At 37.9% G+C, this 23,903-nt stretch overlaps 1 protein-coding gene across 4 annotated transcripts in view; it reads left to right on the forward strand.

The window, feature by feature from the left end:
- camkvl (CaM kinase-like vesicle-associated, like) overlaps positions 1-23,903 on the forward strand; it is a 55,004-nt gene that overhangs the window by 16,635 nt on the left and 14,466 nt on the right. The window contains exon 2 of one of the 4 annotated variants that reach the window (XM_077214481.1): positions 19,560-19,584. The exons of 2 other annotated variants lie outside the window; for them this stretch is intronic. In XM_077214481.1, the coding sequence (XP_077070596.1) occupies positions 19,579-19,584 (6 nt within the window). In that variant the 5' untranslated portion in view covers positions 19,560-19,578. Of the gene's footprint in view, positions 1-19,559; positions 19,585-22,086; positions 22,275-23,903 lie in introns of those variants that run through there. One more of the 4 variants, XM_077214480.1, reaches the window with a different exon arrangement.

Consider the following 23,903-nt stretch of genomic DNA (forward strand, 5'->3'; position numbering starts at 1 on the left):
TATCGGCCGATAAATGGTCTTTTTTGATGTTATCGTTATCGATCCGATAAGAAAATTTGGCCGATATATCAAAGCCGATAGATAATAGATTATTTACTTCAGTTGAGAGATGCGCGCTGTTCGCCATGATGGTTCTGAATGATTGGATTCACTACGAAAAGGAAGATACAGTTCAGTGCAACATGTGCAGCACAAATCTGTCACATAGGCTTCATAACATTATAATAAAAACGCCTGTAAAAGAATGTTGTGAATTCTTGTTCGCCAGTGTTTCAGCGCGACGAGCGCGTTGTTGTGGAAAGAGCGCATCAATGGAGTTAAGCCTTCATGACAAGCATAGTCAAGTTCTCTTGAGCATTCGCAGCATTCTGTGCCATTGTAAGTTGTAATATGTTTATTTTGTGTATATATATCTGTATTATTATATATATTATATATATTATCCTATATTATTAATCTAATATAGGATGCGTTTGGTTGAGTTAATGAACGATGCAGTAGCGCTTCATTGTACCGGTGATCATCTTTATAGCCTATTTAGCGTGCGCGCAGCTCAAACAGCAATGCACATTCCTAACTATAATTGGGACTGTCATATACATGCCATTATAATGAGAACACTATTGTAATAAAACGTTGTGAATTCTCTGGGTTTAGTTGCCGCGTTTCAGCGCGTTGTTGTGGGAATAGCGCGTCCAGAACAGGGATTACTACAACATTGTGACCAGCACAAGTTCGATTGTGCATTCACGTCATTTTGTGCAGATAAGTCGTAATATAAAGTTGATGTAAAATAAATATCTGATTAATCTCACATATGATGCGTTTCGTGGATTTAAACAGCCTGCTAGAAAGTTCTTCAGTTTCCCGGTGCTCGTTCTCTTCAGCTTAAGCACGTGCAGATTGAACAACAATGCAAAACATTAAAAGCTATGATTGGGACTGTCATATAATTATAATTGTATTCACTATTGTAATAAATTTGTAAATTCTTTGGGTTTGCTTTCTTCAGCAACCGTTGAGTTGATTAACCTTCTAGCAAAGCGATTTGGTTTAACGTTCGTTCTCTTCAGCTTCAGCGCGTGCAGCTCACACAGCAATGTAATTTGAAACAGTAACTAAGCTATTAAAGATTTTTACTATCACTGTAATATTAAAAATGTTTAATTTTTTTCAAAAATATTGTGTTATAATTAATAACTACCATTATTTTGTTCTCGTATTATTTTCATCAACGATATGGTTTGATAAAAATAATTTCCTTATTGTCCGTGCAGAGACGATTCCATTTTATTGATCCATTTTGTTTCTTTATATGCAGCCCAATGTTATCCAATGACTTGTTTGCATTATTTAGGTATTTTATTTTTTGTTAGGCAATAGATTTTTTGATAACACTTTACAATAAGGTCTCATTTGTTAATGCATTAACTAACAGAGAGCAATAGCCTTTGTTATAGTAGTTATTAAAATATGTGTGTTCATGTTAGTTCACAGTGCATTGACTAATGTTAACAGATACAACTTTCTTAAAAATGTCTTATAAAATTGTTGGTTCATGCTAACTAATGCTAACAAAATTAAACCGTATTATAAAGTGTTACCATTTTTTTAATAAAGAAAGTTGCCCATAGGAGTGTAAAATTTATTTTAAAAGTTAAGGAATCTTACACTGGTTCAAACTAGGCTGTACTGTATTGTATATGTTTGATTTATGTTAAAAGTGTTTGAGACAAGGCTTTTAATGGTGAGCCTTTTTGTTTATGTATACAGGCTATCAAAGTATATACATTTTTTTAATTTAGATTTATCGGCCAATATATCGGTTATCGGCTTTCAAATGTAAAGAATTATCGGTTATCGGTATCGGCCAAAATGTTCATATCGGTGCATCCCTAATTCCATCTATGATGTCAGTGGTTAAATGCTTGCTACATAAAACTTAATGTCTTTTGATGGTTGTGTGGTTAAAAATCTTAAATGCCTTAACTGCTTGAACACCGATAAATGCTGCTTGCAGCTTTAATTATTATTATTTTTATTGTGCACAGTCACTTTTTGTTAGTGCACTATGGTATTCTGTTGTGACTTTATATGAGAATCTTCAGTAAAATACTGCTTTTCAGTGGATCTTGAACTTTGCTTTTTTTTGGTGTGCGGATTCCTTTTTTAGTTTTTTCATGTTTTGTAAACTGAATCTAAATCTAAAATTGGCACAGGACTTTTTCATATTTTTTGTCTGTTGGATGCTGTCAATACATTAATAATGTAATTATATGTCTGCTAGAACAACGATTTACATACAAATACCTGTGAATACTAATGTCATATTATAAACATCCGCACTCATTTACACTCATACACGCATTACCAGTTAGCGCATGTTAAATAATGGACACGAATTATGTTTGTTTTAACATTCCTGTAGCTCAAACAGTACAGTATGTTGCTAACAATGCCATGGACATGGGTTTAATTAAAGGCATGAGAACTGATAAAACATAGAATAAGTGTAAGTTTGGATAAAAGCATGTTTGTATGTGCATTAAGAGAAGAATAATTCAGTGGTTCAGAGAGGCCAAGTAGGAAATATATTTCTTAATCTTGTTAGAAGATGTTAATTGTTGCTTTTAAGTGCCCCATTACCCCAGCAAATGCCCTCATTCATGCAAGCTGAGGTTCTTCTCCACAGCCGTTAAGTGAACCCTCTCTGGGGGGTCATAAAGAGTTAAGCTTAGAGCTACAGCACTGCTGAGATGCCATGATCTGCTGCAGCCGCGTGTTGAACACCAATATTTTCCACCCCCTGTAGCACTCGTCACTATCATATTAAAGAAAGATAATAAAACATAATTGTTTTTACTAATAAAGGATGAGTTGCTCCCCTTAAGACCACTACAGCCAAGCCATAGAAGTGTCATGATAGCCCCTTTAGCAGAAACTAACACAGGAACAGTGTGGCAATTATATTGCAATCGAGATAAACCGACAACTAAGCCATTACGAGGGTCATGTGAGTCTTAAAGCTCAAACATTCTCTTTCTCTCCATCAAATGTCTTTAATCATTTACATTATATAATTTGAAGAGCGCTTTTCCACCAACTCCACCTTGTTTAGGCCCCTTTCTCAATACAATTTTGTTTCCAATTGAATTAAAATAGACAGAGCAGCTTCCACTTCACCATTTGCCATAAAACAAAGCAAAAAAAGAGAGAAAAATAATCGTGGATGTAGGGGGTGCAGGGCTTTGTGATCGAGATATGCAAGTTGAGGCTTTCCGCATCACAATGAAGACTGGCGCTTTTGTGTGCGCTTTTGTGACTACGCTTTCTATTACATTCAAAGTGCGGTAAATACATGGGACACGGGACACGGGACACGGGAGCAAACATAAATCAGTGATGAGGACCCTTCCCTGTAGCCTCGTTTTGTCCGCCATTACTCCCAACTTGAGGATAAAGAGAGATGTAGAATGAGATGAGGAACAAAAAGAGATGAAGCCTTTGTCATTGAAATCTTTATTCTCATTATGACAGTGGTGCCGGTGCGCTATACATACTCTTGTCATTTTAATGCTGTCCCACACTGAGCCACTAATCTTCCTCTTTCTGTTTATTTATCTAGGGAGGGGGAAATAAAAACACTGCAGAACTGGAAATTGAATTACTGCTGTTGGTGTCATAATATAAATGTCTGATAATCTAATTCTATTTATAATAAAGACAGTGATAAATCACTGCTCTTTTTTAAACTGATATCATTGAACGGGCAAGGATGTTCCTGTTTCATGTCTTTGTCATGTGATTACCTGTTTGTCATGTGATCCTGCCATGTGCTCCCTTGTCTGATGTGTCATGTTGTCATTGGTTCATTGTTTCATTGTTCACAGTTGTCCCTTGTCTATGTGCCATGTGTCTTGGTGAATTGTTTCCTGTTACCACTGTTGTTGAGCATCATGTCCATGTTTATGTTTTGAGTTCATGCCATGTCATGCCTTTTTTTATGTTTGATCACATTTTGTAAATAAACTGCACTTGGGTTCTCTACAAACTTGGCTTCAGTGGAACACAAGGTGTGCTATTCAGCTTATAGCAAACCACAAAACAGAGCATGTGAAAGAACACAATTTGGGGCCTTTGTCCATGTTTTAAAAGAAGATTTGGTAAATTGTAAGCCTTCAAATTATTAAACAGCAGTACAACTGAATTTGTGTGTATTTCCACACCTTTGTTGGCACCAAACAGAACTGACATCGCCTTAAAAGCAATAGTGAACATTCATACCTTGTGTTTTTTTCAGGACTTTTGCTCTGCGATTTAAAGGACAATTCCAAAGATACATAATCTTTAAATCAGACTTTAAATAAAAAGTTCAGTGTTATTTTGGTATATAGTATAGTATATAGTATTATTTTAGTATTTATTATAGTTTTTTTATATATATTTATTTTGAAGTAGTTTTTAAAAGTCTATATATTTTTTTTTTTTCAGTTTTAGTTCTAGTTATTTTAGTACAGTTAAACTAAATGAAAATGAGAAATTTTGTTTTGGCAACTATAGCTGAAATAAAATAAAAAAATTAGTTTTTGTAATATTTTGTTTCAAGTAATAAAAATGTTCTTTTATGGTTTTAGTTTTAGTTAACTATAATAACCCTGTCATTGTTGTAGAATCTTTAAGAACAGTTCTGTTGTTATGACTTGAAATCGCCAGCAAATGTGGCTGCGCTTTTCATCCATTGATTGTGAGAAGCCGTTTTAGTTGTGCAACTGCATAATTTAAAATATCAGATGCAATGTCACACTTTATTCCAGTTTGTGTCAGAATACTATCCAATCTACTTTTACCATTTCATGAGCACATTTTACGTAAAACAAAGCAGAAACCAGTGTTTCTATGTCGGTCAGGTAGGATGTTCAAATAGAGCATTTTTTTAAAGCGTGTTTGTAAAGATTACACCAAACCATATTTTTGCATGTTTTTCTGCATATTAAGAAAGTATTTAAAATCAACAAAATTACACACTTTATTTAAATTTAATGTTAATGTTGCAACGTAGTAGCAGATGAAAAATCATATTCCTTTTTCTTCCAGCCGAAAAAATAAATGATTGATGTTTTAATGTAGATGTTCGGTCAAAAAATGAATTGTTTTAACATTTTCACAATCTGACTCATGTGTTTTGTCCTCCTACAGACGTTCTTCGTATTCTGCCCTTTGGCCTCTTGTCTCCTTGTTTTTGATCACTTTGTTTTCCCTCCTTCTCCTGTCCTCCTTTCTGCTGTCTTTCCCGACCAACTTCTTTCTTCAAAAGCATTTACCCATCCGTGATAGCAAGTCAAGTGCTGTAGCATCATACGCACAGTCATGCGCACGCGTATGCTTTGTTGTTAATGTATTCTGTTTAAAACCCATTCACCCCTCAACACACTTCTACACTCTGTCCCTCTCTGGGCTTACTTTAAATAACCAAACCTTTGATGTCTAATCTAATGTTCTCGATATGTACGAGGCTGAGACGATCAACTACTACAGTACTGACAGAGAGGAGAGCTGTTGCACAACGCATTATTGAAGTATCAAGCGAATACAATGGAAAGTAAAGGGAAATGAGCCTGGAATGTCTTTCACTGACCTGATTTTAGATAATCCACCTACTTAAAACCCTGAATCGTCACACCCTATATTTGGCTGCTTTGTAACGATGTGCCTTAGGTTAGAGTATAGGAGATGACGCTAATAGCTAAACTGTTAGTTTTTGTGTTGGTGTGACAGGCGGCAATGACAGTTTACAGCGAGAGGAAGCAGCCAAACTCTCCAGATGGGCAATTTTCAGTGACTTTGGCCTGCTGATTCACTTTCCTCTGCGGTTGGCACTTCTGACTTCCAGTCAATGTGTTTTTCTTCATTGAGGTAGCACTGTGCTATTTGAGCTGTAGAGGCGAGCATTTCATAATGTATCTCTTGAGGGGACAAACATCAGAATCTGTATTAAAACAAATTAGTGAGTTAAGTACCTTTTGCGATAGTGTGGGAAATTTTTCAGCCCGATGGTTAATTAAAGTCTGTGGGCACAAAGAGGATAAATGACGTTGAGAGTTTTCGCAACATGGCCACCATAATCTTCATTTCAATCATCAGATCTCGCTTCGCAAGGGAGCGGATTTCACTGCTGAATATTTTACACTTGCCTTTCATTTTCCCGCTCTGGTGCTTTCTTGCAGCTTCTCTGGTCTTCGATCTCTGAAGCTGATGCCTATAGCAGAGGACTTGTCCCTTCATTACACTCTCCCAACATGTGACTTCTCTAAAAAATCTGAGTGCAGTTGAGGAAATTTGCTGCACAAACCAAATTTGGCAGCCTGTTGATTGGCATATGATATACTATGGTACTATGATGAGGGGGAGACGCATTAGGACTGGGTAAAACTACACATTTTCCAGTTAATCACATCTTGCTTTGAACAGACAAAACGTCTATGTACTGCGAAATAATGGGCATAAAACATGGTCTTTCTTTTAGTTGTTTTGAATGGTTGTATGCAATAGTATAAGGGTCAATTGTAATCCGATTCATGAACAAATTACTCTTTTTAACTGGTTCTTTGTAGTGAATCAAAAACATACAATATGAGCTATAGCAGTATTGTAGAATATAGACCCTATTCACAAAAACAAATAAATATCTAGATCAGTCATGAACTCTAGAGGGCGCAGGCTGATAGGTCCTTTACATGCAATCTGCAAGCAATCAATCACATCATTACCACATGATACAAGCTGATTGGACTCGGCTGATCCTGCAGCCAATGAGATTGCTTGCTCAACATTTAAATACTCTGGTCAGGCCTGTCTCAAGGGGTGTGTCATCACTCTCTGAATCATCTTAAGTGATTTCTCAGTCAGTTAAACAAACAGACAGTATCGAGAGAACATCTAGCACTGTTTTTCAGGAGTTTTTCATACCATCAGATGGAATCCTGCAGGCGTTCCTGCTTTTTCCATCCATGCAATAAATGCACATCATTGAATGAGTGCGGATTTACATGAACTTCTCAGGAAATATCTATGGTTTGACCCATTTCAGAGGTGGCCAAAATCAGAATTTAAAATGGAACTGAATAAAGCTCTCTTTATGAACTTGACGTGCGATGCCACGGTGACATGCATGCGCATGAATCACACGCTCAGAGCAATATTGTAAGTTACTGCATAATACATTTTTAACAAGCAAAATACAGCATACACGATCTTCCTTTTAGCTATCTTTTAACTATGATAGTATTTCCGAAGGAAAAGACATGAACTTTAACTATTGGCTTTACATCATCAAGTCAGCTGTCACTTTACTTTGGCGTGAGGCCCTGGGGAGGTGCGAACTCGAAGCCCTGTACGATCACACACTTGGCACAGCCCTTGCGACTGCTCTGAGTCTGGTTCTGCTGAAACCCTCCACCTCCCCCAGCTCCACCTGCCTAGATCTGCTACAGGATTTATGTATGTCTACTCTTGCAGCGGCAGCATATCTTACATGCTCACAGCATGCCAAGACCAAAAACATTGCCATATTCAATAACAATAACAGTTCATGTTGAACTCTTGTGAGTCTATTTTGTAATGAATCATTAAAAAAACAAGTGTTCATGAGTTATAGATTTCTAAAAAAAATTATACATTATTTAAACAAGAAATAAAGTTAAAGTTTACTTAATTTGCTATCCACAGAGGATATTGTGTTTAGTATTATATATATATATGTAAAAATAAATAAATAGCAAATGAACTGCATATAAAATTGTGTAATGTACCAACTTAAAAGGTTCCTTGCATAATACAACATTAGCTGAGAAATGTCTTTCATATATTAGCAAAATGAAATATGCTCAAATGAATCAGAACTGAATCTAATGGATTCAGAATCAAGAGCTTGTGAATTTGAATCGAATCTGGAAATCTGTAATGACACTCATCCCAAGGACACTTATATACGTTCACTGTTATTGTTAATTTTAGTACATATTTCCAGTTTTCCTGCTTGGCACATTTCCAGAAGGCCAGCGAGATTTTTCATTTGAAGTTCGGTCCCTTTGGAAGTCCCTTAATATTTCATACGTCTATTCTAGCCACTAACTAATTACCCCAGTACAGTGTCAAGCCCTACAGTACAGAGCGAGAGATGAAACTGTGCTTTTGAATGACTGAAGGGGGGATGGAGGAACACATCACCGTTAGTTTAGCTGGAGAGCTGTTGTGGCATGCACAAGATCTGCAGTTTGCTTTTGAAAGATATCACAAATGTCGATACTCTCTTGTGTAAACCTTAGTAGTGTAGATTTTTCTCTCGGTTTCATCTTTTGAATGTTATTCCCCATAAGCATCTCTACATCATTCCGATTTGTATAGATACTTTCAGAGTCTATGCAGTAAAAAGTGTTCATTAACCTTAAATGATTACATTCAAGCCAAAAGTTTGCATGTCTTGTTCTGAGTTTAATTACATTTCTTTAGTGTTTTAAAGTTCTCATGATGTAAAATCTGCCATAAACAACCATACAAGAAACTGTAAGAAAATTAATCCTGCATAAAAGACAACAAATTTCTAAACATGCCAGCAAAATCAACAACAGTAAAAATAAAACTGACAAATGGTCAGTACAACCATATTAATTATGTATGTCCCTGTGCATGCTGGGAAGAGGGTGCACGGGACTGAACTACAATGCATTTTTTATTATTATTATTTATTATTATTTAAGCATTTAATTATTATTATTTAAGTTGATAGTTGTTCGAAGCAAACTGAAAAAAGCCTATTATACCATTGGTAATGTTTCATGATTATTTCATGCATTTTTTACTTGATCTATGAATAATTTTTGCAGTGTACATTGTTTTCTTAGTTCATTGTCGCGAAGAGACTTGAATGCAAAGCATTTAAAACAACAAGCATTGCACTGATGCCGAGCTATTTTCTCTTGGTACCTTCCACTTAAATCATTTCAGGTATTTCTTTCTCTCTCTCTCTCTCTCTCTCTCTCTCTCTCTCTCTCTCTCTCTCTCTCTCTCTCTCTCTCTCTCTCTCTCCCTCCTTCATCCTTCACTTTTAAACTTCTACTTTGTTCCCTTATCTCCACTGTCTTCTCTATTTCACTCGCTTGTTCTTGCTCTTTCTCTCTCTTTTTCCCTCTGATTCTCCCAGGAGCCCAACTGACCTAATTCTCCTCCGAAGACATGGCTGCACTCGCATGGGCGCGCAAGGCTGTTTCTCACACTTGCATCTTTCATATCCCAGATTCACCTCACCTTGTGGAAAAAACAATATTTTTTTATTTCATCAGCTGCAGTAGGTCCATGCAATGTCCTCATTAAACTACCACGGAACCATTTTTTTCCATTCACGGCAACTTTAGCAAGGTGTTAGCAGTATAAAACTTTGTTTCTGGTGTGAGCTTACTTCCTCAGTGAACCCATTACTTATGTTTGTTGTCAAGTTCTTCATTAGCTTGAAAACCTTTCTGATAGGGAGGTCTGATTAATTAATATTAAAGATCTAATTTTGTGGGTGACTCACAAACCAAAATGCGTCACAAGGCTGTTCTAGTTGGTTAGAAAAATAGTTAGGCCTATTAACGTTAGTTTCCTATATATCTGTTGTTATTGATGTCAAACCCATGTGTCCAGTCAAAGTCAAATTCAAATTCACTTTTCACTTGGTAGAATGAGTGATCGGCAGCAGCATGGCTAAATTTCTACATTTCTCAGTACTGTATCGTCTCTGTCACCATGAAATCAAAATTGACAACCCTTTTTTTTTACAGAATGTTGCAGTGCTTATTATAGGCTAAATGATTTATCTTTGCACATCATTATTATTTTTTTTAAATTCATGTGCCCTTGTAATCTAACCTCCTCTTCCCCTCAAAACGACATCTGTTGTCTTCATAACGCGTGTCTTGGCGGAGGGTGGGGCTATATATCCTCCATAACTGACTGCAAACTGGCATTCAGATCTGAAACCATTTAGTTTGCAACGCCCAACTTCATACAATCCAATCAATTCCCGAAGGAATCAAATCCCTTCTTACATTTTTCTCATTCCAAGGCTGCGTTTAACTCCACTTTTAGACATACACTCACAAACTTCTTAAAGTACTTCCCCTTGGGGGAATTCCTGCCGCCATTTAGAAATGTGTTTTTGAAACTTCTCAAGTGGGCAAGGGAAGTTTATTTAGATAGACCCTTGACCCCTTGCAAAAATAGAGGCCTATAAAATGGCGCGTAAAACAAATTCATAGGGAAAAAAACTGTAAATAATAAATTAGCTCCATATCAGATTCCAAGTGATCAAGGGCTTAGGACGTTCCATTTAAACGTATTGCATGGGTTCCGCCAGTAGTGGCCACTCGTGCAACATAAGCAATGACGTACATCCAAGTGAACGAGAATGTGGGAAGTTAGAGAGACCCGAAGCTGTTTCACGTGGATATACATCACATTAGGGAAGAAAAGACTATCGTAACTTCCACATTCCATTTCCATTGAAATCATGGAGCTTTTTAGTAGCTAAGCTATTTTATTTCATAAGTATCATGGGGGGGGTTAATTAAACTCTAAAGTGCCATGTTTTTCTTGGGAATATATTTCAGCAATAAAGTGTTCTCTTTACGATTGTTCAGAATTAAAACAAGCGATGTCCGATTCGGGAATGGATGACTCTTTTGAATCTGTTCTATTTAATGAATCGGTCGATCCTTTCTGAATCATTGAAGTTATCAGTTTGAATTTGAATCGATCGGATAAACTGAATCAGTTAGGCGGTTCCTCCAACTGCACAGAGATCACCTCTCGCAGCCCGGGTAAAAACTTATGCTCTACTATCCAGTACAACCTGAGTAACAGCTCACCATCCCCATGTCTAAGGACATTAAAGGGATAGTTCACCCAAAAATGAAAATTCTGTCAGTATTGACTCACCCTCATGTTGTTCCAACCCCGTAAGACCTTCGTTCATCTTCGGAACACGAATTAAGATATTTTTGATGAAATCTGAGAGCTGGATCACTCCTCCATAGGCTTCTTCAGGCATTGAAACTTGCCAGCCCCGAAAAGTTATTAAATACATCGTTAAAATAGTTCAAATGACTACAGTGGCTCAATTTTAGGTTTATCAAGCAACGAGAATACTTTTTGTGCAAAAAACCCCCCAAAAAAAACACTTTATTTCAACCATTAATTTCCTTCTCTTTAGGCCTCGAGTCAGTTCACTAGTGTAATAGCGTAAGCTTCTGTTGTTGTACGTCACACGCATCACACACATGACTAGGGATGGCCCGATACCGATACTGGCATCGGGATCGGGTCGATACTGTCCTCATATACTCGTACTCGTACTCATAAAAATTCGCCGATACCAGGCCCCGATACCACGTACATTTTGCGAAAAGAGTGCGGCGCGGCACTAGATCTGATGGCCGAGCGCGAGCGCGGGCGCGGGCGGTAATGCACTCACTCTGTGTGTGCGGGTTCCGGGAGAATAAAACGATTCGCGGGACTCCCGCAAACTAGAAATATATATGAATACAACATATTAGATTTAGACTTAGATTAGACTAATAGATTTTCATTCATCTGTTGCAGAAAAGCAAGAAGTACAACTAAAACAAAATAGAAACGATTTACAGGCCAGAGTTTCTATTCATAACATGTTTGCAGCGTTGAGCGATGTAGCCAATCACAGACATGTGTGTTGATTTCTTGAACGCAATGGCTAATCAGAAGCATTTAAGATAGACTCCCCTCACTGCTCAAAACTTTTTTGTTCAGTGCTGAATTCTGTATGCTGGCAAATCCTCTAATTATACTTTACTTTATATATACTTTATATACTTTATATACTTTATATTTTACTCATTATTATTTATTTTTAGACTTGTTAAAACAAGCAGAGAAGAAAATAAAAACAGTCTTCTAACCTGTGTTCTAAAATAGTCTTCTGTCTTCTTTTTTTGCGGTAGAAATATCGGTATCGGTACTCGATATCGGCAAGTACACAAATGTAAATACTCGTACTCGTATCGGTTTGAAAAAAAATGGTATCGGGCCATCCCTACACATGACCAGCGTCGGCCAATAGTGAGCCTACGTGTGACGTAGCTCTATGCTATTACACTAAGTTAACTGTTTAGAGGCCCACAGAGAAGGAAATGAATAGTTGAAATAAAGTTGTTATTTTTGGGGGGTTTTGCGCACAAAAAGTATTCTCGTCGTTTGATAATCTTAAGATTGAGCCACTGTAGTCACTTAGACTATTTTAACGATTTCTTTAATAAGTTTTCGGTTCTGGCAATTTTCAATCCCTCAAGAAGCCTATGGAGGAGTATGGAGGAGTGATCCAGCTCTCAGATTTCATCAAAAATATCTTAATTCGTGTTCCGAAGATGAACGAAGGTCTTACGGGGTTGGAACAACATGAGGGTGAGTGACTACTGACAGAATTTTAATTTTTGGGTGAACTATCCCTTTAAGTCATGCTCACACCTTGCCATACCGAGTTGTATGACAGTAACAGAAATAAGCAAAATAGGTATTAAAATGTTACCCTATAGCTCGAAGATAAAGCAATTTACCAACACGTAATCATGTGAGATAACAACAGGTTTACTGATAAATAGTTTAGAGGAAGAAGCATTGTGCATTATAAATGATGTGCTTGTTTGTAGCTTGGAGATGGTAACATATTATTCATACTCTCTTAAATACTATTCTATAGCTGTACTCCAGTCACATTATTACTTTATCCCATCAACTATCAGTAATGCACTTTTTACTTCTCTTTTAATTTTCTTTTATTAAATCCAGACAAGACAGAGGTAATACTTATCGGTTCTAAAAACCGTCCACAAAACCTTTCACAGCACGACTTTAACATAGTAGGATGCCCTGTTACTCTATCCGCTACAGTAAAAGACCTGGGTGTTACATTAGACTGCAACCTGTCTTTTGAAAAGCATATTTCATATGTTACAAAAACAGCCTTTTTCCACCTTAGAAACATTGCTAAGCTACGTAATATGCTATCAGTCTCTGATGCAGAAAAGTTAGTTCATGCATTCATGACCTCGAGACTAGATTACTGTAATGCTTTATTAGCTGGTTGTCCTGCATCTTCAATAAACAAGCTACAGTTAGTCCAAAATGCAGCCGCTAGAGTTCTTACTAGATTAAGAAAATATGATCATATAACACCGATTTTATCATCACTTCATTGGTTACCTATAAAGTTCCGTATTAATTACAAGGTATTGCTTTTGACTTATAAAGCTCTAAATGGTTTAGCTCCAGTCTATTTAACGGATCTTCTATCGCCTTACAATCCATCGCGCTCTTTAAGATCACTAGATTCGAGGTTTCTGGTCATTCCTAGGATATCCAGATCCACCAAAGGAGGCAGAGCATTTTCACATTTAGCTCCGAAGCTCTGGAATAGCCTTCCTGATATTGTTCGTTGCTCAGACTCGCTCTCCCAGTTTAAAACTAGACTGAAGACGCATCTATTTAGCCAGGCATTCATATAAATTTTTTATCTTACAGTTACTGTAAATTCGGCCTCTAGTTCATAAACGCCAGAGGAGAACTGGCCCCCGACTGAGCCTGGGTTCTCCCAAGGTTTTTTTTCTCCATTGGGTCACCTGATGGGGTGTTAGGACACCATTAGGTCACTGGATGGAGTTTTTCGGTTCCTTGCCACTGTTGCCTTTGGCTTGCTCAGTTGGGGATATTCAAATTAATTAACCAATCATACCATTGATCAGCTCTACCAAACTTGGATGTCTTTTTTCCAGTAATAAACAAACATTAAGTTGTTTTGATTGATACTGTGAAGCAGCTTTGATACAATCTGTATTGTGAAAAGCGCTATATAAATATATTTGACTTGACTTGACTTGACTTTTAGAGATTTTATGTTCATTTTATTGTTATTTAAGTAGTTTGTAGCAAAACGTTTTGAGTAGCTTGCCCAACACCATGTTTGTGTGTGGTTTTTGGTACTGTGTTGATGTCTAATGTAAAACTATGACCTTGGATCTATATGATCTTGAATCTATGATCTATATAGCATGTTCAGAAGTCTCACTTCTATAGCAAGCAAGCCTGAGGCTCATTCTGCAGATGACCAGCTTACAGCTGCTTTATAGCTGCCTTTTGAGATAATTCTAACAATATGGGATCATTATGGCTGACATCTAATGAATGAGGCATTTACAGTACCTGTATTGACTGTATTTCTACATTTCTGTTAGTGCATCATTTCATTTAGCATTTTTGTGATTGTTACAAACAATGAATGACAAAACAATTTTTTAATTGGCTGTGTGCATAACAGATGCTCTCCATTTCTGTTGCCAAATTTGACTTGTATAATAACATTCTACACAATGCCTTTGTTCAATACTGTTTAAAATCTGAAAAAAAATCCTAGGTTGTGTCCTTTATTCGCTCTTTCTTTTTATGCGTGTTTTTTCCCAGTTTGAAAACAGAGGCTGAGCACGAAAAGGGGGAGCTGGGTAAATGAACAATAGTATAAAGGATCAAAGCTTCATTAGAATAGAGAGATATAGCGTGGAGACAAACTGTTTAGAGTACAATCACCAATTGGGGTTTGAGGGGAAAAGAATATACCACAGCTTCTGTAATGGTTAATTTTACATGAAAATAATAAAGTAATGCAGAGTGGAGTAGCTGAGGCATTTTTCAAACAGAACCTTGAACAGTCTGCAGTGTTAGTTTAGCATCACAGCTGGTGAAAGAAAGTGCCAGAAGGATGTGTGTGTGTGTGAGTGAGAGAGAGAGAGAGAGAGAGAGAGAGAGAAAGAAAGAGAGAGGCAATGCATGTGAATGTCTAGGTGAGTGTTGTGATTTTACTTGCACATATTCAATTTTCAATTAGTCAACCTCAACATTATATACCAGAGAAGGTTTTTATTAATCTCAGATACAAAATGGATAATTGTTACACCATAAAGTCTTCTTATTCACCACTAAATTTATCATCTGACTGGCCCAATTAATGACTATAGTAAACCATGAGAAGCTGAACCAAAAATACTGACATCATATTATTAAGCTTTAACAAAAAAAATTTTTTTAAATGTGATTAAATTAAATTATGTGCGATTATTAATATAAAAAATAACCAGATGAAAAGCAAATTTAGCATTTTCCTTCCATCTGTAGGAATGATGGAGCCTAAACGTAGCACCCTCCTGTTTTTGCGGGTCTTCAAGCTGTTCCTTGCTGTTGGGTTACACATGCGGCCTCGCGTAACATTAGAAACGAGTAGGTGAGATGTATTTTTAAAGGAATGATCTGGGTTTAACAAGTTCAGATTTATCGACAGCATTTGTTGCACTCTGTCGATTACCACAGACAATTTTTACTCATCTCTCAGCTTGTAAAACTGGTCTAAATTATTTTCAGTGGTTATTGACAGTATGTCACCATTGTTTCCGATAAAGCTTAATTTACTTTCATTTACGGAAACTTTCATTATAACAAGGTGCCTGATCGCATCAGTCTAACCTTTACAGTTTGTGCGACACATTTCAGTGTGGTTTGTTTTGTGAACCTGTCGCAGTTAATTGAAAAGGCTGTCTTTGACTATAACAACTATATTAGACCTGACAGCAAACCACAACCCATAAGGATTGTTACTCATGTCACATTTAAAAAGAGCTTTTACATAGATGTAAGACAGCAAAAAGCAAAGAATTGGCCCATTAAAATGAATATTTGGGGTAAAGAGTTTAAGCGCTTATAATTCAGTTTATATAAAAAAAAAAGTGTTTTCATTACTGCAGTTATAACTATGGTTACGTATTATTAATATACTGTTGTTGTAGTATTTATTAATATTTAGAATTATCTTTTATTTTTGATGTTTAATTCTGTTGTGTGATTTTGTCATTTTTATTAGTTTTGGTTTTTCTCAAATGTTTCTATATCGCTTTAATATATTTTTATTTCAGTTAGTTGCCGAGGCAAATTTTAAAAAATTTTGTTTAAATTTAATTTTGAATTTACGATTACCATCTAATATTTGAATTGTATTTTATTTCAGCTCTATTTCAGTTACTGAAAATTATTTTTAATAGTTTAAGTTTGCACCATGGAAGATTTTTTAGGGTAAAGTGTAACAAAATGCCCATGCTGGTTACATAAAGAATCAGTGTTCAAAAGTGTCTTAGTCTTACCCTGATTCACTACGATAAGCCTCAAATCCTGATTTAAATTTTGAGCAATCGGGTTCAATTTGGCGGGAAATTGCAGTTTTACATTATACATGTCCGTGCATTATTTCCATTATTGTCAGAATAGTCTGGTGCTGTGATGATAGACTTCCCAAAGTGCATTATTGTAAACATGTTTTTTTATTTTTCCAACTGAGGGATAAAGTAAAAGGTCAAACTACCATGTTTTTGCTGCAGGAAACCTTAACATTATAAGTGAGCATAAGGTGAAAACATAAAATGATTGAAAAAAAATAGTGGATATTGGAAATAGTGACTGTGGGGAGTCACACAAACCCCCTTCTTACAAACATAACCATTAGACGTTCGCGCGCGCACGCGTGTGTGTGTGTGTGTGTGTGTGTGTGTGTGTGTGTGTGTGTGTGTGTGTGTGTGTGTGTGTGTGTGTGTGTGTGTGCTTCTCAGCTGAGAAGGTGCATCTAAGACCAAAACACTGAGCAACCCAAAGATTTGTTCATAATGCTGAAATAAAGTCAGAGTTAGTCGGTAAGCAAGTGTATCTCTGCTCATTGCAGCAATAAACGTGAGTTACTGCATTTTCAGTGATAATCAACTCAATGCTAATGCATAATTCATAAAAAATAGCAAGCGAACACATATTAACCCTCTCAAGTCTCTTTTTTTGTTCCTTATTCCAAATGTAAATCTCCTAATCAATCATCAAACAAGAATGAGACATTACGTTTTATTACTCCGCTATCCTTGGTTTGTATCTCAGTTTTAGCCGTTCCTCACTCGTCAAATTGATTTTTGCTTCAGTCATTCGCTGCTTTTATCCGTAGGTGTCCATTGACCAGAGGTGACACACACCAGCTCCTGTTTTAGCTCAACTCTCTCCCCTCTGGGAGATAGACAGTATCTATAGCTAAAGAACGGTCTGTAGGGAGACAGAGAAAGGTAATGATGCGGATGTCTTGTATGTGGCCCTGGCTGTGCGAGACCCCAGGGACCTCATTTAGATTCTGCTAGGACACAGGCATCTGTGTTAAAAAAGCAGCAGAATTGCTGAAAGAGGTGTCTCATGAAGGGCCCTTTTACCACAGCTGCCAGCATGCTTTAAAAAGTCGTTATACAGAAAACCGGAGCAATAGTCACATCTCCTGCATACCGGGCCGGCGTGAAGCCTAGCTTCTTCTAGCTTTAAATGGCTTTGGTTGTATTTGATTTCCGCTTATGGCTTTAATGTAGCTTAAAAAAAGATGTATTTTTTGTCGCAAAGAACCAGGACCCATTCACAGCTCTGTGTTTCTGCCGCAAAGCAAATGGCATGGCATCATTTCATCGAAATCCATTTACAAGGCTTCGTTTGCATTTGTTTTGGAGCTTGGTTTTAAAATATGTCCATAATTCTGACAATAAATAAATAAATACCCCCGCTGTTCCTCCCTCAGACTGATGTTGTAAATTTACATCGGCGCACTGAGCAAAGTTTGCTTATTAAAAAGGCGGGTGTAAATTATTTTCTGCTCTGTTGTTGCTTGCAGACAGTTCAGTGATGAGGGAACTATGAACGATGTGGAGATCGCTGATTGTAATTGGGAGGAGAGTTCGCTCATGCAGCGAGCAGGCAAATGGCTTAAAAAGTAAATGCAACATTTGCATTGGCTTCTCAGACGCAGAAGAGAGTACAGCGAGCAGCAGGAGTGCCTCATTATATTGTGGCAAAACCACAATGAAATCAATTTGTGTCATCATTGGTAATGATTCCACTTAATATTAAAGACAATAGGAGCAGATTGAAGTCTCAGACAGAAAGACGAATTAATGCTTTGATGGCTTCTGTCTTTCTAATGAATAAAATCTGTCCTCCCACAGTCTTGTTGTACCTGCGGTCTTTTAACACGAGATCCTCTCCTCTGCCTACACGAGTCTCAAAATACCATTATGGATACTTTAACATTCCTTATGAATCATTGAACCGATTTTTAGAGTATATTTAGAGTTTTCATATTATTTTTCATTCCCTTCCCACTGGAGTAAGATGAACACATCAGTGGCATCATGTAGTGGATTTTGTTCTATGCTATCAACAAGAAAACAATATTATTACATTATTTTTTGTATTACATAGTATTTATTAAAATAGTATGTTCCTGTAGCTTAAATAGTAAGATATGATAACAATGCCAAGGTCATGGATTTGATTAATAGAGAATGCATGATCTAGTAAAATGTATATCTTGAATCCAAGTCCCTTTGAGTAAATGTGTATATATGCATAATGCATAAATAATAAAATATCAAAAAGTCACATTAAAGTCTCATTAAAAATGTAAATTCTGTTGTCGTTCACTCACCCTCGTGTATTTATTACTGCTGTGGAACACAAGATGAGATATTTCAAAAAATGTTTCATGTTTTTTTGTATATATGTAACCCCTCAGGTCCTACTCACCCGCTCTGTGCGGGCCTTAAAACCGGGGGCGCTAACAAAGAGGCTTAAGACTGCAGCCGCTAACGTCAGTCGCTAGCGCACCTCTTGCGGCGCGTGATTTTTTTTCCCCCAAACCTATTCAGCTGAAATTCAGCCCTGCTGCCAATTCTAAAGATTTCATTGGTCATCTCAATCACTGTACTGATTGCCTTCACCAAACACTGATCCCTAAACTGGTTTGGGGGGGGGGGGGGGAAATCACACTCTTGAGGCCAGGGGAGTGAGGTTTACCTGCACAGCTCTTACTAGCTGGTCTCCGTTACACTCACCCCCCTAAACCTCACTCCCATCCGGCTTACGGCACCAATGTAGCCCCTCAGGTCCTACTCTCCCTGCTCTGTGTGGGCCTCGAACACGGGTCTCCAGTGTGGGAGATGGGCACTCTAACAAGGAGGCTAAAGACTACAGCTTCTAGCGATCCTCTTGAGGCTTGGGGAGTGAGGTTTACCTTCACAGCTCTTACTAGGTGACATCTGTTACACACACACCCCTAAACCTCACTGCCATCCGGGTCTCTGCCTCAATGTAACCCCTCAGGTCCTTCACCCCACTCTGTGCGGGCCTCAAACCCGGGTCTGCGGTGTGGGAGGTGGGCACTGTAACAAGGGGACTAAAGACTGCAGCCGCTAGTGTCGGTCGCTAGAGCGCCTCTTGAGATCAAGGGAGTGAAGTTTACCTGCACAGCTCTTACTAGCTGGCCTCCAATACATATACAATAAAAGTTAGTGTAGACCAGTGTTTGTTTTTACACCATTGTCTTTCATTGTATAGACAGTTGAAACATTTCTCAAATTATCTTCTTTTTTTTTTGTTTACAGACGACAGGTTTGGAACGTCATGAGAGTGAGTAAATTATGGCAACATTTTCATTTTTGGATGAACTACCCCTGTTTTTGACAGTGTAATCAGCTAATCGCAGTGATGTGGAGCCACTGCCTCCTTTTATGTGACTTTTCACCATGCTTTAGGACATTCAGTCTTCTTCATCTTGTGCTGTTGATTATTTTCTCATCCAAATCTCACCCCCGGTAAACATTTGTGTATGTCACAAGTGGTCTATTCTCTCCCAGTTCTCTTCAATCTATTCTCCTTCCTGTTTATGCTCCCTGTGTCTTCACCTATGTGCACTTAAGCTCAGGGATCAGGCAAACATTCTAGTCACGTACATCATGTATGACCTACAGAAACAGGGAAAATCAACATCCATGTCTTCAGCATCAGTCCTAGTCAATTCTTAGCATTCCACCTGAAGGGTAACAGATTGATTTAATCCAGGCCTTCGCTGCCCTTCCTGTATGGAAGCTGTCCTTTTGCATCAGCTCCAGATTTCTGAGCCTCCCTCCTGAGGAGCAGATAGTTTGGATGAGCATCTTGTGTTTGAATGAAAGCCTTTCCCTCCTCCCTCCCCTGATCTGTGGAGCATCCAGCTGCTCCAAGCAGCAGCCCAGCTGGACTCACTCAGTCTGGGTGGGGTTAAAACTGCCCCCTTTACATTCATGCCAAGGTCAATTCCAAGAATTCACCAATGAAGTCGGACATGTTATTGATTTTGGAGTCTGTCCAAACCATGGATGGGTAACGAATCCAAGGCTGTGTTTACACTTGATATTAAAGTGTGACTCGGGTGATCCGTTCACAAGTGGTCAGAGTCAGACCAAGAGGGGTCAGTGTGTTTCTGCATGTTGATATAGCAGAAAAAAGTCTGAAAAGTAAAGTAGATTGACTGTTGCTTACAATATAATTCCAAAATTTTATCTCACCACAAATGTGGTTTTAAGTGTAAATTGGTTGACTAAATAAACTTGGGGCATAGTCTTGTGTATGTTTTAGCATGCAGGCAAACGAATGATATTTTGAAAAATACTCTGGTCACTCTTTTTCAGACAATTAAAATGAGTAGGGAAATGGAGCTTTCAAGCTTTAAAGGGGCAAAAATGTGATAAAAAGTGGTCTGTCTGTATACGGCTCATGAACTATATTCCTAATCTAACGCCAAATGATTAGTAAGACAATTAATATTCAGTAATATCATCGCTTTAATATCGTCAACTGCACTGACACTATCAGATGAGGAACAAACTTGAACTAAATAATGAATCTGCAGAGCTGCCTTACAACTACATTTTATTTGTTTCATAATTAATGGATTTGGCGACATTAACAGTCAAGCGTAGCGTCAGTTCTGGCAGGTCACGTTAGTCAAGCTCGCATCAGCTGATCCACGTCTACTGCAATACGATGCCAATCACTGTATACATATAAGCTCCTTCAGTGTTATCAGCAGCTATCGCATTTCTCGGGAACTAATTACCCTCCACCATCCCCAGCTCCTCCTCTTGTAAGTCAGGATTTGGCATTCTGATTCCCCTTGAATCAGAATAAATTCTTGAATTATGTAGTACTTTAAAATCTTGAATTAAGGATATCTGCATACATTCATGTTGGTTCTGTTCTGTTTACCCTAAGGGGGGTTTATTGCTGCTCTCCCTGCTCTTATCCATGCTAGGCTGCATGCGCAGAGAGTTCTCGCCCAGAACGGAATCATACCGCCGATCCAAACTGTATGCTAATTGTCAATCGTATTTGACGATAGTGGTCCTGACAGAAATGTTATTTTCACAATCTGAATTCTTTGAAGCACTATATAAATAAATGTGACTTGACTTGTGCGAGGAACAAACTGAAATTTAAGTCTTAACCTTCAAATATTCACCCTAGTTCTCCTTGGCATATTTATGAGAGAAGTTAGCAATGTCCAATTTGTGAAATAATCATTCTTATGATTCAGTGAATCATTTGATTGAGTTCGCAAAAAGGCTTAAAGGGTGGGTAAATTAATTTGCATTTTTGAGGTGACCACTTGTGATCAAATCGGATGTCGGAAGTCGGCATGAAATGGAAATTCACTGTATCTATTTTCTTAATGTATGTTATTGATCTTATTATGAATGATTCATCCATGCATGTTTCTTTTTTTATTCTTTTTTTTTTTACCTTACAATTTTAAATCAAAATAAATCTCTGGTGTCATATGTCTGACTTCTCCAATCATTTACTTCACTTAAACCCCGCCCCGTCTTACAATCGAGAACAAGCTTGCATTCAGATCTGCCTCCATCCCAGAGATGGGGACTCGAGTTTGAGACTCGGACTCGAGTGCGACTTAAGTCGCACACACAGTGACTTCAGACTCGACTTGAGACTCGTCCTCGAAAGACTTCAGACTCGACTCGGACTCGAGCTGCGGGACTCGTGAACAATGTTTATTTTTAGGAAACGTCTGATGAGCACGCTGTTATTCCCCTCCCTCTGACCCGTTACCTAAAACCTGCCTACATAACACGTACTACGTGCGCGCGCGCGGCCACACATGAGAGAAAAACAAACAAACATGTCGACTGCACCGGCCGTTGCTGTGCCATTCATCGTCAGCTTTGGGTTTACAAACAAGACGGGCCAAACAAAAGAAGCGCTCAATGCAAAATATGGGGTATCTGCGCGCGTGCACCTCATGGTGTTCCAGAACGCGAGAGGTGGGTGTACGAGAGAGAAAGAGAGAGACGTGCGAGAGGTAGTGCTGCGCGAATGCGCTACGGCGCTCTGCAATCAAATACGATTTTAAATAGGCTTAGTAAAAATAAAAAAATAAATCGAAAATCAATGTGTGGCGGGCCGCCACAAATATATGAACCATGTATTTCACATCATTTGGTTGCAATAGTGTTTTGCATTTAGCTACTGTGATGTTTTGCACTATGTCAATTTTAGTGCTGTGAGGTAGGCTATAACATTTTCTATATTTGGTCTAATGGCTCCACAGAGCCAGCACAATAGGAGCCAAGGCCTTTCATTATAATTCAGCAACAGACATGAGAGTCCTTTTTCTTCAGAACCTCAATTTTTACAGATATTAACTTAAAAGTAAAGTATTCTTGGTGTTTTTGTCATGTTGAAATAGCCTGTTTACACTGATTATATACCTAAATCAAAGCTGATATTGTATGCTATTAGATAAAGGAGTCATAATAACATATTACATGCTTTGAATTCCTTAATAGCTATGCAGTGTTCTAAGCAGCCTGGATGGGTCGCTGTACGTGATGCAACACTTATTATAACCACAAGAGACTTGACTTGGACTTTAGCTCAAAGACTTGAGAATTGACTTGGACTTTAGCTCAAAGACTTGAGACTTGACTTGGACTCTAGCTCAAAGACTTGAGACTTGACTTGGACTCTAGCTCAGAGACTTGTGAGCATCTCTGCTCCATCCACTCAACAACTGATAAATTGAACCAAGTCACCTCCATTCTTTTTTTCCTTTTCGATAATTCGCTTAGATTTACGCCACAATACAGATGTAAATATCTGACACTACACTTTCATTAAATCACAACTTTAATACTAAGTGTAAATGTGGTCCTGTTTATATTTCTCTTTAAAGGAAACTTCCAAAACTCTGTGATAAAATTGTTGCTTTCACATGAAATGTAATTGTAACAATTAAAGAAGCTGAACAGAATATTTGCATTACTAATTCGGATGAGTCTTTTCTCAATATTTTCACTACATCTGAGGCTTCATCCGAGGCTCTGGCAAATATTGCGCTTAGTAGTGCCAAAATTCTGTTTCAGAACACCAAATGCATAATAAACCCAGCAGGATGATAATGATTATGGTGTTTGTCTGTGAGAGGTGGACGTGAAAGCGGGACTGCATGCTATAATTTAGCACCAGATTAAGCAGGGGGAAGAAGGGAGGACATCAAACTTCTACGCTCCATGCTGTGACTTTTGAACTTGTTGCTGTTCTGGATTGTGAGGAGGTGTGTGTGTGTGTGTGTGTGTGTGTGTGTGTGTGTGTGTGTGTGTGTGTGTGTGTGTGTGTGTGTGTGTGTGTGTGTGTGTGTGTGTGTGTGTGAGTTTGGGTTCAGATGTGTTTGGAGAACAGCAAAGCTCCTCTCATCCATCCTGTGGGATTGGCTCTGGTGTTTAATGTGTGTGCCTCTGGAGATGAAGATTCATTGCTTTAATAAGAGCAGAACAGACAGGAGAGAGAACAGCGTACCATTACAGAGAAGTGTCTTGGGGAAGGCTGATGGTGAGGGTCTTATGGTCTTTAATGATGGAGGGAGAAATATGTTGCAAGCTAGTCTTTGTAGA

The sequence above is a fragment of the Siphateles boraxobius genome, unplaced genomic scaffold (assembly GCF_051911475.1).
Source record: "Siphateles boraxobius isolate OS27281-9 unplaced genomic scaffold, OSU_SipBor_1 68, whole genome shotgun sequence".
Lineage (NCBI taxonomy): Eukaryota > Metazoa > Chordata > Actinopteri > Cypriniformes > Leuciscidae > Siphateles > Siphateles boraxobius.